We start from the raw sequence: 14,269 nt of genomic DNA, 5'->3' as shown, positions 1-14,269 counted from the left end.
AATAACATAGATCATTGTAGAAATGTATTATATATTTGTACAGCGCCAAATCATCCAAATATTATTATTATTTACATAACTAAGTAAAAAATAAAACAGAATTTTTCATTTAAACACTTATTTATTAAATTAGACATAAATATAGCTGATGACATAGCTGGAGGACTTCCTGGAACTCTCAGGGATCAAACTGGAGTTCTTTACGAAATAAGCAGTGGCCGCCACAAACATGTTTTTGGACACCGAGGCGATCTGAACAGCCGGTTCTCTCCAATCCTCGGTAATGTTGGCTTCTTCAACAACGCTATATAACAATTTGGCGGCCACGACCCTATTCAATTTGATCTCTTTTCTATTCAATTCTGTATTAGAATTATCGTCCAAATTTTTCAACACGTCCAAATTTCTATCCATAACCCAGATCAGTAACGATTGTTTAGAAGATCCTTCGCATTCTAATATCATTTTACATGCCGACGGCATTTGCAAACCGATGAGCGACTCTTTCATCAAACTTTTAATCACAAATAGAACGTCAGAAAGAGGCAAGTTATTACTTACCAACGACAAACCGTTTCTTTCATACGAAAAGAGATTCATAACGGACGAATCATCGGCAATTTTGCTAAATTTTAAACAAGAATTCCAAAATTTAAACGCTTCGTCTTTCTTTGATCCTAGACACGATAGACAACGATTGCAGTGCACTAATTCTCGTTTCGAATTAAATTTATTAAAATTATCTATAAAGTTCGAACTATCGACGACGAAATAGCACACGCCGTAAAACAAATCCGTAGCCGTAGGTTTGAAATTGGTATAATTAGAATTAAGACATGCCGCTGTTTTTTTTTCACCGTGGCAATGCTCGCCGTTTACACCGTGGCAGAACCATTCTGACATATCCATATTTTCAGACGGCAATTCTAAAATTCTCTTAAACTTAACATCGAAATCTTTGTGATCTTTGGTAATTTTGTTTGAGCAGTTTGCGCAATGAAAAGAAACCGGTGCATTCTTTTCCAAGTTTAGAATTTGACGCTCGTTAGACAAACTGATCAAATCTTGCGCAGATTCGACGTTTGCGTTTAAAACCTCGTTAAAAAAACTCCCGGAACAATTCGGTCCCGACGGCTCGGTCAAAACGCGAAACGAAAGCGAGTTTGTTTCAATTTTTAAGTTTGATAACGAACCCGGCACCATTTTGCAAAATGGCTTCATATCCATGAATTTATTATACCCGACAATTTCATCTTCGCTGTCGGAATAACTTTCACAGCTTGACGTGGAATCTTTTCTCGATATGCGTCGCTTACGAGCATATCTCCGTTCCTCGCACTTTTCCGGGAATTGGCTGTAACTAACCACTATACAATCTGGTCGTATTGTTATTTTTAAACGATCTTGCACTACCAATTGAGAAGTCATTAAGAATATGTTGCAACAGCGTAGACGCGGCCTTAGTTCTATGATCACACTCTTAACAATCTCCATTTTTCTAAACCCTGTATCTTGTAAATATATAGCAAAAAAAAAAATGAAAAATCACTTTACACTTAAAATAAGTAAAAAAAAAAAAAAATAAAATTAAAAAAAACTCTTAACCGTTAAGAGAAAAGATCTTGTATGTATTAAGAGATATATAAAATTTCTTAACCGTTAAGAGAAAATCAAAAATATCTAAAATGTTAAGAGAAACCAAATATCTTTTGGATGGATGTCGGGTTAAAAGAAAAACCTGTATATTTTCTTAACAACTACACTTGTAAATTTTTGTTAATTTTCAATTAAAATTAATTGATTAATTTTGAATGTTTCATCACATAGTAAAAAAAAATGTAGTACACTTCTTCAACTTTGTTCCGTTTCAGTCACAACACGCTGTTGCGTGTATTAGGTGGAGACGATTTCGCTCATCAGCGCGTATAGTTTGTCGTTTTCCTTGAGCACGCAGGGCAATGTTGCCCGCTGGTAGTAATCTCCAACCAACTCGATGTTGTCGATGACCGTGTCGAGCATGTGCGCTTTTTCTGCATTTATACCTAGAAAAGAAAAAGAACATTAACCTCTGGATTTGCCAAGAACTCACCGCACTTGCCTCGATTTTATGGTATTTTGAACCATAAAAAATGCTCATAGCAGGTTAGGTAGGTTATCCAATTAACACTGTGTCTATATTGCTCACCGGGGGCTTCGTGCTGCAGATAGGTGAAGTGCACGTGGAGGTGATAGAAGGTGGGCTGGTAATGCAGGTACACTCGCAGGCGGGAACGATCAAGTCCGTAGCGCTTCAATATTATGTCCTGGAAAAAATAAAAATAAATTAATTTAGCGCAACAAACATTTGAATATGGTTGACAATTGTTGTTTTTGACTAATACTCTTTATGCTTAGCATGATAGATATACTCTACTCTTCCGTTGTTAATTCTGACTCTTGACATGGTCCGACTCATGTATTTATGCTGTAGTTTAACCCATTGGCCTCAAACGACGCCGTCCCGGCGTGTGTACGGCGATGTGTCTTAAAATCAAACGACGCCGTCCCGGCGGGTCTGATGTCTGTCGGCTTAAAAACGAAAATGGGATACTTTATTGACATCTCTGTTTAAAATTTTAAATGCCAATCGCTCTGTAGATAATTAAGCATTTATTTCGTAGTAATTGGCAGGACTCCGTTGATACAATTTTTTCCTGGTATTTACAATTGAAATTTTGTTATATTTCAGCTTCATTGATTTTTTTCAAAATGGCGTGTGGTTCGGGAATTGACAAGCTTGTTCGTAAAACGCATGGTGGGCGACTAACAAGAGCCCAATGGCAAAAAATATATATTATGGTAATAAGTATGATTAATGTACAACTTTTCTTAATCCAATTATAAAAAATGAAGAAAAAAAATAGGTTTTTGAAAAAAAAAAAAAATTTTCATATCCTCTTTTAATCATATTATTATTATTTTCTAAACAATGCATACATTTTTTACATACCTTGATTCAATGCACAAGTAAATTAAAAAAGATTGTTTCGTTTGCATGTTTAGTTTAAAAGTTATGTAAGATTTAGTACACCACTGCACTTAAAACTTTTGGTACAAAATTAATTCGGATGTGAAAGCCAATTTTTTAGCCAAACAATTCGGATGCCAATGGGTTAAATTCATTACAATCTTCGTTAGATGGAGGAGTCAGTGATGGCGATAATGGTATATTGAAGTTATTGCATTACAATGAATGACACATATTCAAAAATGTAAGATTGCATTTAAAGAAATACAATGTCACTCAGCATAAAAGGCCTTTATTTTTTCTTCAGAACCTTCTTAATAATAATAATAATGATTGGATTATTTGTATATTTCGTGAGAAAATCACCTTTAGAGTGCATCTGACAATGTTGTTTGGAAAGGTTTTTTCAAGGAAAAGAAGTTATAAATTTGAGATTTTAATACCATTTTGCATCAGAAATCTCCATCACATAAATGTAATAGTATTATTAGATATTGATAATTACATAGACGTCTATGTAATCTACATGGCTCTCTGCCAATCACTGTTAGAATATGGGATTATCAGATGACACAGTGAAAGGGACAACTTTCTAAATCCTCTAATTAAAACCCAAACAATCCATGATGAAAATTATACTGATATCCCTGTAAGAATTTGCACAAGCCAAAAATGCGTATATTCTTGGTATACCTTATATTGTAGGTAATAGGCATTAAAATCGCTTGACAAACGGAGTCTAGAAACGTTCGATTTAAAGCACAAAACTGGTTTTTATTTATTTTGTAAATAATTTTATAAAAAAGCAAAAAAATTAATCAAGTGAAACTGTCACAGATAATCTTATCTATAATACTCATAGACATATGAATATTAGTAGACCTGCCCTAAGTGATTAAAAGCGTATTATCCCCACTCCCCATACCGGTTCCATTGAGCCGGCTGGGCTCGCATATGGCCTCAAGTGAAATTTGAAAACGTGACGTCATCATTCTTGTGCGAACTATGGTCGAGGCATCATCGGTTCATTTTACGAAATAACACGGCAAAATGTTGACTTGTACTATGAAAACTTGTAAAAATAGATTTGAAAAAGAGAATAAACCCAATTGTCGTATTACATTCCATAAATATAAGCATTATTTTACTTTATTTTAAGCATATTCACATCGTATAATATAGATCAGTTTTAGAAACATATACTATCACATCGAGAAACGTCTGGACGCGAAACACTAAGCTGGTTAGTTGCTGGGAAGTAAATTATGAACATTTATAAAAGTGTCTTAACTAAATACTTAAACGAAATATTCGACTCTGAAAATGGAACCGAATTTTTTTGCCGAATTTGGACTTCGCAAATTTGTTTATAACGTGGCGAGTAATTTGCGCTCCCATGTTAAAATGTCTATTCATTCTAAAGCAGATTTTACTTTTAAGAAGTAAAGCTGGGTCCAGACATGTTCTTTTGTCCGTACCGTACCTCCGTTTCGTACCAGCGTCGCGATCCAAAAACTCTGGACGCATCATATTTTGTCCGTACCGTACCTCCGTTTCGTATCCGCGTCGCGATCAAGAGCCATTGTAATAATTCCTGTTTCCGGGATCCCACAGAACTTCCCTGGCCCTATATTCATCGATAAGCTTCAAATATTACCCTTTGTGCTATGCATAAAAAATCTTGTCTTAAAAACATTAGTTTACCAAAAAAAAATAATAACAATATTATAGTTATCCCACTGCATTTTTCACGCTGATTCGGGTAGTGACAGAGAACACGACCAATGCACGCCGCGAACACGTCCAGACTGGCGCAGACCCGTTCCGTATCGCCTTTGAACGGGTCGAAAAACCGACTCGCGATGGATCGGAGCGTACCTCAATCCGTATCGAGACGCCGTACCACCGTACCGTACCGAACGGGCGTCCAAACTAGCGTTCTTGATCGCGACGCTGATACGAAACGGAGGTACGGTACGGACAAAAGAACATGTCTGGACCCAGCTTAAATGGTGATATTTTAATGCGAGATGCCTATTTACTGTCAGATTGATTTATTGACGAATCAGTCAGCCTTACTCCCTTCGTTCTTCAACAGTTGATTTTACCCCTCGCCATTATCTTCTCGTCTATTAATTCCTATGTCTGTGATAATACTGTATTTTTTTAAGTTGTTTCCTTTACGCATTCATACATTTCTATAGAAAAAAAATATTTTTTTGTGGTTTACATTTATATTTTTTAATAAGTAATTAAATTTTTTATTTGTATTCTACTCAAGCGAAACGATAGGAAAACCTTCAATTTATCTAAAGCATATTTTTTGGTATTCATAATGTACACCAATTCGTTATAAAGATTAATCAAAATAGTGATTTAGCATTAAGCTTCGCCTTAACATCAAGTCAATTAAACAATATCCTTTTACATTCATAAATACTCTGTTAGCTGCTAAAACGTTTATAATTTTGGTTGGGAACTGCCTCAAACGCTAGAGCGCTGTGTGTGGACAGCTATTGAAGCATGGAGTGCGTGCCTACACTCGTGTGGCGGTCTGTCCTCTCTGCGTCCTGACGGTTAGTTCGTTATTGTGATTTATTTTTATTTTTTTTATAGTGAATACCTCACAAGAGTCCCAACTGCTCCCGTCTGGAGCCAGTGAGACTATGGCATCCCCAATTGGGGGATGTTGTGAGGCTGAAGGTAAGTGGGGAAGGGAAAGAGGAAGGTGGGGAAGTACCTGGCTATTCAGATCTAGTCACTAAACACGGCTAAAGCCATTTGGAGCAACGTTTCAATTCTGAATGGTGGTCTTACACCAGGGCGATACTGGTAGTATCTTCCACTCTGGAACGTGCCGCAAATATACTATATATTATTTTAATTAATTAATTGTGAAATAACACAAATTAATCAAATAAAATTTTTTGCGCACGCCGGGTTTGAACCCGCGACCTTCGGAATGGCAGTCCAATGCGTTACCACTGGATTATGCCGGCCGTCATGTGATGTATGGTAAAAAGTTGGGTATTCAAGCGATAGATGGCACCAGGCATAAAGCTTACTCCAGAGTCCGACAGATGTCGCTAGAGTGTAGCAATTATTGCCTGTGGGGTATCCTTGTCAGACTTCGAGCTTGTAGAAACAGAGAATTACCAACCCTCGGGTAGTGAACAGAATAGCTAAATCGAGACTTAATTTATTGTAATGTAAATACACCCAATTAAGAGTAAAGAACCTTTTACTTAATCAAGAGTTCCCAACACACACTAACGGCCGTTCTTCCCAATCCTACTGATCAACTGCTGAGCCGAAATTTTGGCTCAACACTGCTCAAACGCACAACTATGCTCTTTCCAACGGAAAAGTGACAACTGAGTGATCAACCAATTTAAGGAAGCCAAACTACTGGATTAAGCTTGCCTCAGTAAATGACTACTTATAAAAAGTGTCAACAGAGTGAAACATATTTGCGAAGCCAAGGCACGGTGGCATTAAAGTCAAGCTAATACTTTATTTTTAACATATTTCATACGCTTAAATATTAAATATCTTTTTACGTATTACAGTACTTAAAAAATATATGCATTAATAATAAATACAATAATTAATTCGTCAATGTTAATTTAGCGTTGAAAGTTTTAACTTTGATGTCATTTTATTGTCTATGATAGTAGGCATGGCCACTTAAGGTAATCAACAGTAAAGATGTTTGGAAACAGGCGAATCGAACGTTACTGAATAAATCACTTGGCTGATCGGACCCTGAGATTGATCGTTTGAAATGTTGGGAACAACGGCCGTAAATCTGCTAGTAAGCAGAGATATAACAGTTATTGTGAATATTACCTGTCCTTTATCTCTGATGTTCCTCAGCAAAGGCAAATGCTCCGAGCGTAGATCCCTGAGGGACAGGATCCCGCAGACTCTGGGCAGCGCCAGCAGGTATAGCGTCTCCTGGGAGTGGCCGTCCCACTTGAGATCAGGCAGCAGCACAAAGCCAATGTCGGGGCAAGGATCGTCCAGCACGATTCTGTCAGCTTCCTTCTTGCCGTTCAACACGTTATAGAGCCACTGTAAAATATACTTAGTATTAGAATGAACACACTAGCACAATACAGATGCATTGCTTTCGACACAATACAAGATCGCAATAACCTTTCAGGCTTAAAGAGGCTGACTCGAAATGTCCATAATTTTGAATTCACATTACTTTTGTGTAGATAATTAGTAAGAAACCGTCACTTCACTTTTATGCCGTTTATACAAGAAAAGAATATATGTAGATTTTTTTTTTATTTTCCACTGTCAACGAAAAAATCCCGCCAAATTGTAATCATACAATTTTTTTAGGTTTTTAACCGTGGAATCAAGTATAAAATATTTGACACAGAAAATAAGATTTTTTTTTAATGAAACCTTTTGATTCATCTTAATTGCTATAAAAGGAAACTGACTGCATTTGGGAAATTTTTAATTATAGCATTTTAATTTTTGAATATGTAAAATGAAAATTTTCTTTCGTTGTATGGGATGACAGCTGGAATAATTTTTGTTGATTTCTTTTTCTTTTGTTGGTATTCCTGACATGAGTGGCTAGAATTTTTACCATTTAGTCTATGCAAATAGTATTAATGACAGTTGAATAACGTAAATTATAAAAAAAGTACTGCCGAAAAGTATAAACTTATAATAACCCAACCTAACCTATCATAACCCAACCTAACCTATAATAACCCAACCTAACCTATAATAATCCAACCTAACCTATCATAATCAAACCTAACCTGACCTATAATCAAACCTAACCTGACCTATAATAACCCAACCTAACCTATAATAACCTTCTTGTCCTTCAGAAAGGAAAATGATGTTTGTGACTAGTAATATTTTCCTGAGGCTTAGAGGGATTTTTAATTACAGTCTATAATAGGACATGGTAAATATCCTGATACGCCTGACATCCAATTATTTAAAAATATTTTGTATCAGTTTGATAACAATGCGAAAAATCTATTTGTCTATTTTAATTTTCATCAAAATATCTGGAAAGAAAAAAAAAATGGCGGCTTCATCATCAATTGATTCTGCAGACATTTTTTAACACAATATGATAGTGACAGATGAAGTTGTCTTCTTCATTCTGTGGTTAAACAAGCTTAGATAATTTGTGAAATCGTAAACTTGAGCTGGGCCATGCAACCTAGACAACCAGTTTTAAATTTTCAAATAAGTAATTACACAATTTGTCCAAAGAAACTTCAATCTCAATGACTATTCTTTTACTAAATTTTCTTCAGGTAGGTACCATAATATATAAAAAAATTGCAAATAAATGTGAAGTTTTCACATTTGAAAAAAGAATTTTATTGAACCATTAAAACAGCTACCATGTGAGTGGTTTATTTATGGCCACCATCTTGAAACTGAATGTACAAAAAAATTTACAGAGAGGAAAAATGCAAAACGGTCAAGTTAAAACAGTACTTCGTTAGTTAATAAATAGAGAACTTATATAAGTACCTCTAAACTCAGCTGTTCGCTTAAAATATATGGTTTAGTGATAGTGTTGTATATTTCTGGAGTCTCCAATACAAGGTGTACAGTCTGTTGACTAAACTTGACTATGTGCTTTTCTGTGGCCGGGTGAATTAGAGATATCTTTACACCTGAAACAAAATAAAAATTCAATTAAATAAGTGAAAATTGTAGGGACATGGACGTGCAGAATGCCAGAAACCGATATTCACTGAAAACATTGAATGCCATTCCAGAGGGAGAAGTTCAGTGGACAACTACAGGCAAAGACAGTGTAGGAAAGTACCTGGCTATTCAATGCAGTAGTTCTTGCTGATATAATGTTGATTTTAGGTTTCAGGAGGTATACAAAAAAAACTTGTTGAATTCCGCTGCACACTTAACACACTTAGGCCGGGAAAGGTAGTTATACCCATTCGGTCGATTGATGCTTTACGCCGGGAAGGGAAGTTCTACCTTTTGCACCGTCATTATTTCAATGGCAGAAAAGACGGAAGTATTCAATGTTTTTTATATGAATATTATATACCAATCTCTTTGTAAAGGTCCCAACTATATGTATATAATTATCGAATCATAATGCAAGTCTTCTTTTTATATTTATCTTCGTGCCTTTCGTTTACATCAGTATTTCAATAAAAGGATAGTATATTATTTGTTATTGTAATAATTCAATTCCTGGAATGAGGGTTTTTATGACTGTGAAACTGGATTCGAAGCGACCTATCTTTGTTCTGCACCCACTCAACTCCTATGTGCAAGCGAGCAAGAGATGTAGGGCGAATTTAAAGAAAGCAGGTATAGGCAAATACCGATGGGCGGACCGTAACAAACATATTACAAGGTTAATTGAGTTGCATTTCAAATAATATTCGATTTTCGTTTAGTACTTTTATAGCTTGGGTATGCCGAGTTACTACGTAGAAATTTTTATCAACATATCAAGATATAGTCATTTAAAACAAATTCGCGCGGGACCTTTATTTTCACCTGGAGACTGAGTAGCACCAGTGCAAAAAATACCGAGCAAAAGTATGTTAACACACTTTGATCGGGTTATTTTTTCGCCGGCTGACCGCTGAAAACGGGCGAAAATAAAGGTCCCGCGCGAATTTGTGTAATTTGTTTTAAATCGCTATATCTTCTTAAATAATGGAAATATTTCAATAAAATTTTCTACATACTAACTCAGCATACCCAAGCTATAAAATTTCTAGCCGAAAACCAAGTATTATTTCTAATGCAACATAATAAATCGAAAACAAAGTCATTGTTGTGTCATTAGGGCTCAATTTTTTAAGTATAAACTAGGTTTCAATTTAATAAAATTACAAATTATTATATTTTCACCAAGCCCAAATCATTATAAAAACAAAAACAATTGCCACTTCTCTAGTATCGTCAAAGTAACACATTATTACCCATTGAAATACCACGTGTACAATTGCTCCTCGCACGGTACAGCGGACCAAAACCATCGGAACGTGCTAATAATATTGGTTATTTTTTCAAATGAAATTTAAAATAATCACTTACGGTAGAATGCTTCTCGTATTGCTCACGTAATATTGTTTATTGTTTTTCACCATACACTATTAGGTTTTAGTTTCTAACCACTTTTATCTAATCAGTTTCAGTTCACGTCTAAAAATTGTTCATCTAATATTTGGATACGGTGTGATACTTAGTGAAACATTCCCCCCTATGAAGAGGGACGTCGCAAAATTGACACATATAACTCGTCAGACCTTTCGTTTTGTGCGCAGAACACACGCGACATTGTCTCTGGGGATATTTCTTTTTACCGCCGGTGACAATTTTTATCGCTTTATGTTTTTTCGTGTCCATTGATAATCTCCCTGGAGGATCTTTTTTCAAGACTTTCCTTTGTAATTGTGAAGTGGATGGTCTCGGTTCCTCAAAATTTGCATCAGTTTCAGAAATCTCGGTCATTATCCAATATTTGGCAACATTAAGTAAAAATTGTTTATAAGTCAGTCTTTTGGTTGCATTCAAGGCCTTGTAAACTTTGTAGGAATTAAACAGAGCACAATTCAATAAATACATCACAGCTCTCTTAGTCCATTTTTTGGTTCTTCTTATTATTGAGTAATACGAAAGATACTGATCTGCACGATCAACTCCTTTCATATATTTGTTATACTCAATAACACTCTGTGGTTTCCAGATTCGTAGTTTCGTCTTCCAATCGATATTGCCGCTTTCAAGTATGATCGAAGAATGTATAGTTGAAATCATTCTGACGTCCCTCTTAGATTTCCAAATTTGCAATAACACATCATTTTTTCGACGGAAAATACTTTGGCCTGGATTGAGTTTTACGTTTTTAAGGCATTCGGGAAAACCTCGATTAATTCGCATTGTTCCGCACGTTCTTATTTTATGTTTCAACAACACTTCACTAGTTTTAACGCTATTATAGTAATTGTCCATATATACATGATGCCACAAATTTAGGTATGGATTAAGCAATGTTTCAACTGTATCTATTAGTCGCTTTCCTTGCCCACAGTATATTTCCAAATTGCAAATATATCCCGTAGGGGCTTCACTAACCATTCGCACGAGAATACCATATCTAATTATTTTTGACGCATTGTATACTTTAAATGCTAGCCTTCCCCGCCACGGTATGATGCTTTCATCTAGAGAAAGCTCCCTTTGAGGCTTGTAAACAGAATTAAATTTTGGGATGAGATATGTCAAAACGGGTCGAATTTTTTCAAGGCGGTCGCTGGAATCGGTAATGTTTTGGTTATTTGAAAAGTGCCAAGATCTCCAAATTTGATTGAAACGATCACGGCTCATTGTTTTTGAAAATATGGGCGTCTCGATACATTGGTCTGAAGACCAATAATCTTGTCTCGTAGTTTTTTGCACTTGACCCATAAGCAGAATCAATCCTAACATTTTTTTCATATCTGGAATGTTTATGGGCTTCCACTTGATGGATTTGTTCGTTTGTTTGAATCTTGATTCATTTTGAGCATGGTAACGATTGCTTTCTTCTACCATCATTTCAAACAAATCATTTCCAATAAATAGTTCTACTACTTGCATAATACTTTTGGAATCAGCTGGTGTTACGCAAACACCAGGATGACCTAAAAATGATTCAATATTTGGCGGATTATCTATTCGAGACCACTCTTCTCCTTCTTGCTCCATATCACTTTCTTCAGAATCACTAAACTGTAATGGCATCACTGACATTCTTCTCCTACAAGGAATTTCTTCACTTCCACTAGATTCTTCACTTTCACTATCGAATTCAGGCAAATAATTACTAGAACAGGCAGATAAATTATCTGCAACGATTTCGTCATCACTTTCGTAATTTTCAGAATCCATTTTGAAAGGTTTGAAAAAGCTAATATAAATATTATCTCCTCAGAACACAACCGTACGACAATTTGCGTTTTAAAAACTGACATGCACTTGTCTTGTAAATATTTATTAGGGTCCGCCTAACTGTGTTTGCCGATACCTGCTTTTGTTAGTCGCGTCAGACACTGTGCGCTCGCTCGCACCTAGGAGTTGAGTGGGTGCGGAACAGAGATAGAGAGATTTGTTTCGGGTTTCATGGTCATAAAAACCCTCATTCCAAGAATTGAATTATTAGAATAACAGAATATGTCATCTAAATTACTTATTTCGTTGATCTTCAAATGAAATACCTATCAAGTGTCAAGTTTTAAATAATATAGGTCATTTTAGTTGAAATATCGATGTACACAAAAGACTCCAAGATAAATATTAAAAAAAGACTTGCATTACAATTTGATAATTATGTACGTATAGTTGGGACCTTTACAAAGAGATTGGTATATAATATTCATATAAAGACATCGGATAATTTCTTCTTTTCTGCCATTGAAATGAGGCGGGCGCAGAAGGTAGAACTACCCTTCCCGACGTTAAGCATCAATCGACCGAACGGGTAGAACTACTCTTCCCGATTAAAGTGTGTTAATACGCAATAAATATCACTTGGTTTTAACTCAATTACTACAAGAAATAACTATTTATGGTCGTGGGAGATGGTAACAGATGCCATGAAGGTACACTTTTTAGGTTAGGAAAGTTAAGTGTGAAGGTTTGGAAATACGCATAAATTATTAAAAATAACCTATTTAGTTCATGTTTACTTAAACCCCCGACTTAAATAGTTGTCTCCCATTAGTATTTAAGTTGAAATCAAGTGTTGCTGTTTTAAGAGACTTTGCATGAAGCGGAAATCGTCAACTTTACCACAACTAAACAATATTGTCGAAGAGAAATAATAATTCAACCTAACCTCAAAATGTTATGTTTGGACAATGCAACAGAAAACTTGAATGACGAAAATATTATAGATATGAGATCAAACATTGAACTCCTGTCCTATAGCCTCAAATTATCATAAATACGAACAGTCACAAAGATAAATACGAAGTAAACAATTTAAATTATAGTGGCCAACAGCTGCCGTAGAACGCCGTACAGAATGAATAGTAAATAATTCATAAATTTACTTACTATTTAGAGAAGGCTTGGGAAAACAGTCATAATTAGAGTAAATATCGTTGTGGAAATGCTGCTTGACTTCATTTATATCGTTGAAGTACCCGTTCTCATTTAAATCAGCTTCACTGAATGCTTTTTTCTCCAGCGTCAGAACTGCATCTCCATCTTTCCCGTCCAGGCTGCCCAAGATGTAAATACTCTTCCTGTTACTGTTGCTGTTCAGGACTCGTCTGAAGAGGAAGTCTCCCAGTTTGAAGTTCGTCTGATCTTCGACGACTTCATGGTTTAATAATTCCCGGGAATTTCGAGAATCTGCGATGGAAACGGACCCAAGGACGTCATCGGAATTTCCAGTGCTTGCCATTTGGTGTTTTTTTTTAATTTATTTTATCTATTGCATGTTTATTTTTATGGTGTTGCCAACAGTAAAAAACTACATCAGTATAATATGGATATTCCTGTCATGTTCCTGTCCCGGTGGCCTTGCTGTCATTGGAACGCCTAATATGATTTTTCTGAGAACTTACTTTCGGAATTTTATCTAACATATCCAAAATAAAAAAAATATTTTACCCTTTTAACTGTAAAAATACCACGTCATACAAAAAAACAAAACGTAGTTTTATAAAGATTATTGTGACTTCATTTTTTTTAGTTTCGTACATCAAAAAAAAATTACAAACTCAGACAAATCTTTCGGGAACTTGCAAGAAATGGTGGTCAATGACTTTTGGAATAACATACAGGGTTTTCCAATAAGAGTTGTTATTTTGATATTTAATCGTAAAAGATCAATGGTTTCGTTGCTTGTGTGGCACGTAGCGCCGTCTTGTTGAAAGTAAACGTTGTCCAGATCAATACCATCCAATTTCGGCCATAAAAAAATCATTAATCATCTCTCGATAGCGCAATCCATTTACCGTAACTGTTGCTCCAGCCTCATTTTCGAAAAAGTAAGGTCCAATGACTCCGCCGGACCATAAACCGCACCAAACAGTCACACGTTGAGGATAGAGAGGCTTTTTAACAATAACTCTTGTGTTTTCCGAGCCACAGATGCGACAATTTTGCTTGTTGACGGTTATTGGGCAGGCAAGGGAAGGGAATATTTTTACTAAAAAAATAAAAGGCAGGGGGTCTACGGAAAAAAAAAAAAAATTACTTGTGGTCTACGGAGCAAAAAGTTTAGGAACCTCT

At 35.6% G+C, this 14,269-nt stretch overlaps 2 protein-coding genes across 2 annotated transcripts; both read right to left on the bottom strand.

Annotated features, from left to right (window-relative positions):
- Positions 1–71: 71 nt before the first annotated feature.
- LOC149409547 (uncharacterized) lies at positions 72–1,617 on the bottom strand. The gene has a single exon (XM_089649696.1). The coding sequence runs from the start codon at positions 1,492–1,494 to the stop codon at positions 130–132; it is 1,365 nt and encodes a 454-aa protein (XP_089505822.1). The 5' UTR covers positions 1,495–1,617; the 3' UTR covers positions 72–129.
- A 64-nt stretch (positions 1,618–1,681) lies between these two features.
- On the bottom strand, positions 1,682–13,453 carry Dcps (Decapping enzyme, scavenger). Its single transcript, XM_089649698.1, has 5 exons — positions 13,085–13,453; positions 8,531–8,676; positions 6,857–7,081; positions 2,186–2,303; positions 1,682–2,042 (listed from the first exon to the last, which is right to left on the bottom strand). The coding sequence occupies exons 1-5, from the start codon at positions 13,434–13,436 to the stop codon at positions 1,894–1,896; spliced, it is 990 nt and encodes a 329-aa protein (XP_089505824.1). The 5' UTR covers positions 13,437–13,453; the 3' UTR covers positions 1,682–1,893.
- Positions 13,454–14,269: the final 816 nt, after the last annotated feature.

The sequence above is a fragment of the Hesperophylax consimilis genome, chromosome 30 (assembly GCF_061612785.1).
Source record: "Hesperophylax consimilis isolate HC1 chromosome 30, BYU_Hcon_1.0, whole genome shotgun sequence".
In the NCBI taxonomy this organism is placed as follows: Eukaryota; Metazoa; Arthropoda; class Insecta; order Trichoptera; family Limnephilidae; genus Hesperophylax; species Hesperophylax consimilis.
This window is presented reverse-complemented; position numbering and strand designations above follow the sequence as displayed.

Coding starts and splice junctions, on each gene's coding strand:
- LOC149409547 (XM_089649696.1), bottom strand. CDS start 1,494: ATGGAGATTGTTAAGAGTGTGATCATAGAACTAAGGCCGCGTCTACGC.
- Dcps (XM_089649698.1), bottom strand. CDS start 13,436: ATGGCAAGCACTGGAAATTCCGATGACGTCCTTGGGTCCGTTTCCATC. Junction 7,082..8,530: donor GCGAACAGCTGAGTTTAGAG/GTACTTATATAA, acceptor TATATTTTACAG/TGGCTCTATAACGTGTTGAA. Junction 2,304..6,856: donor ACATCAGAGATAAAGGACAG/GTAATATTCACA, acceptor TATTTTTTCCAG/GACATAATATTGAAGCGCTA.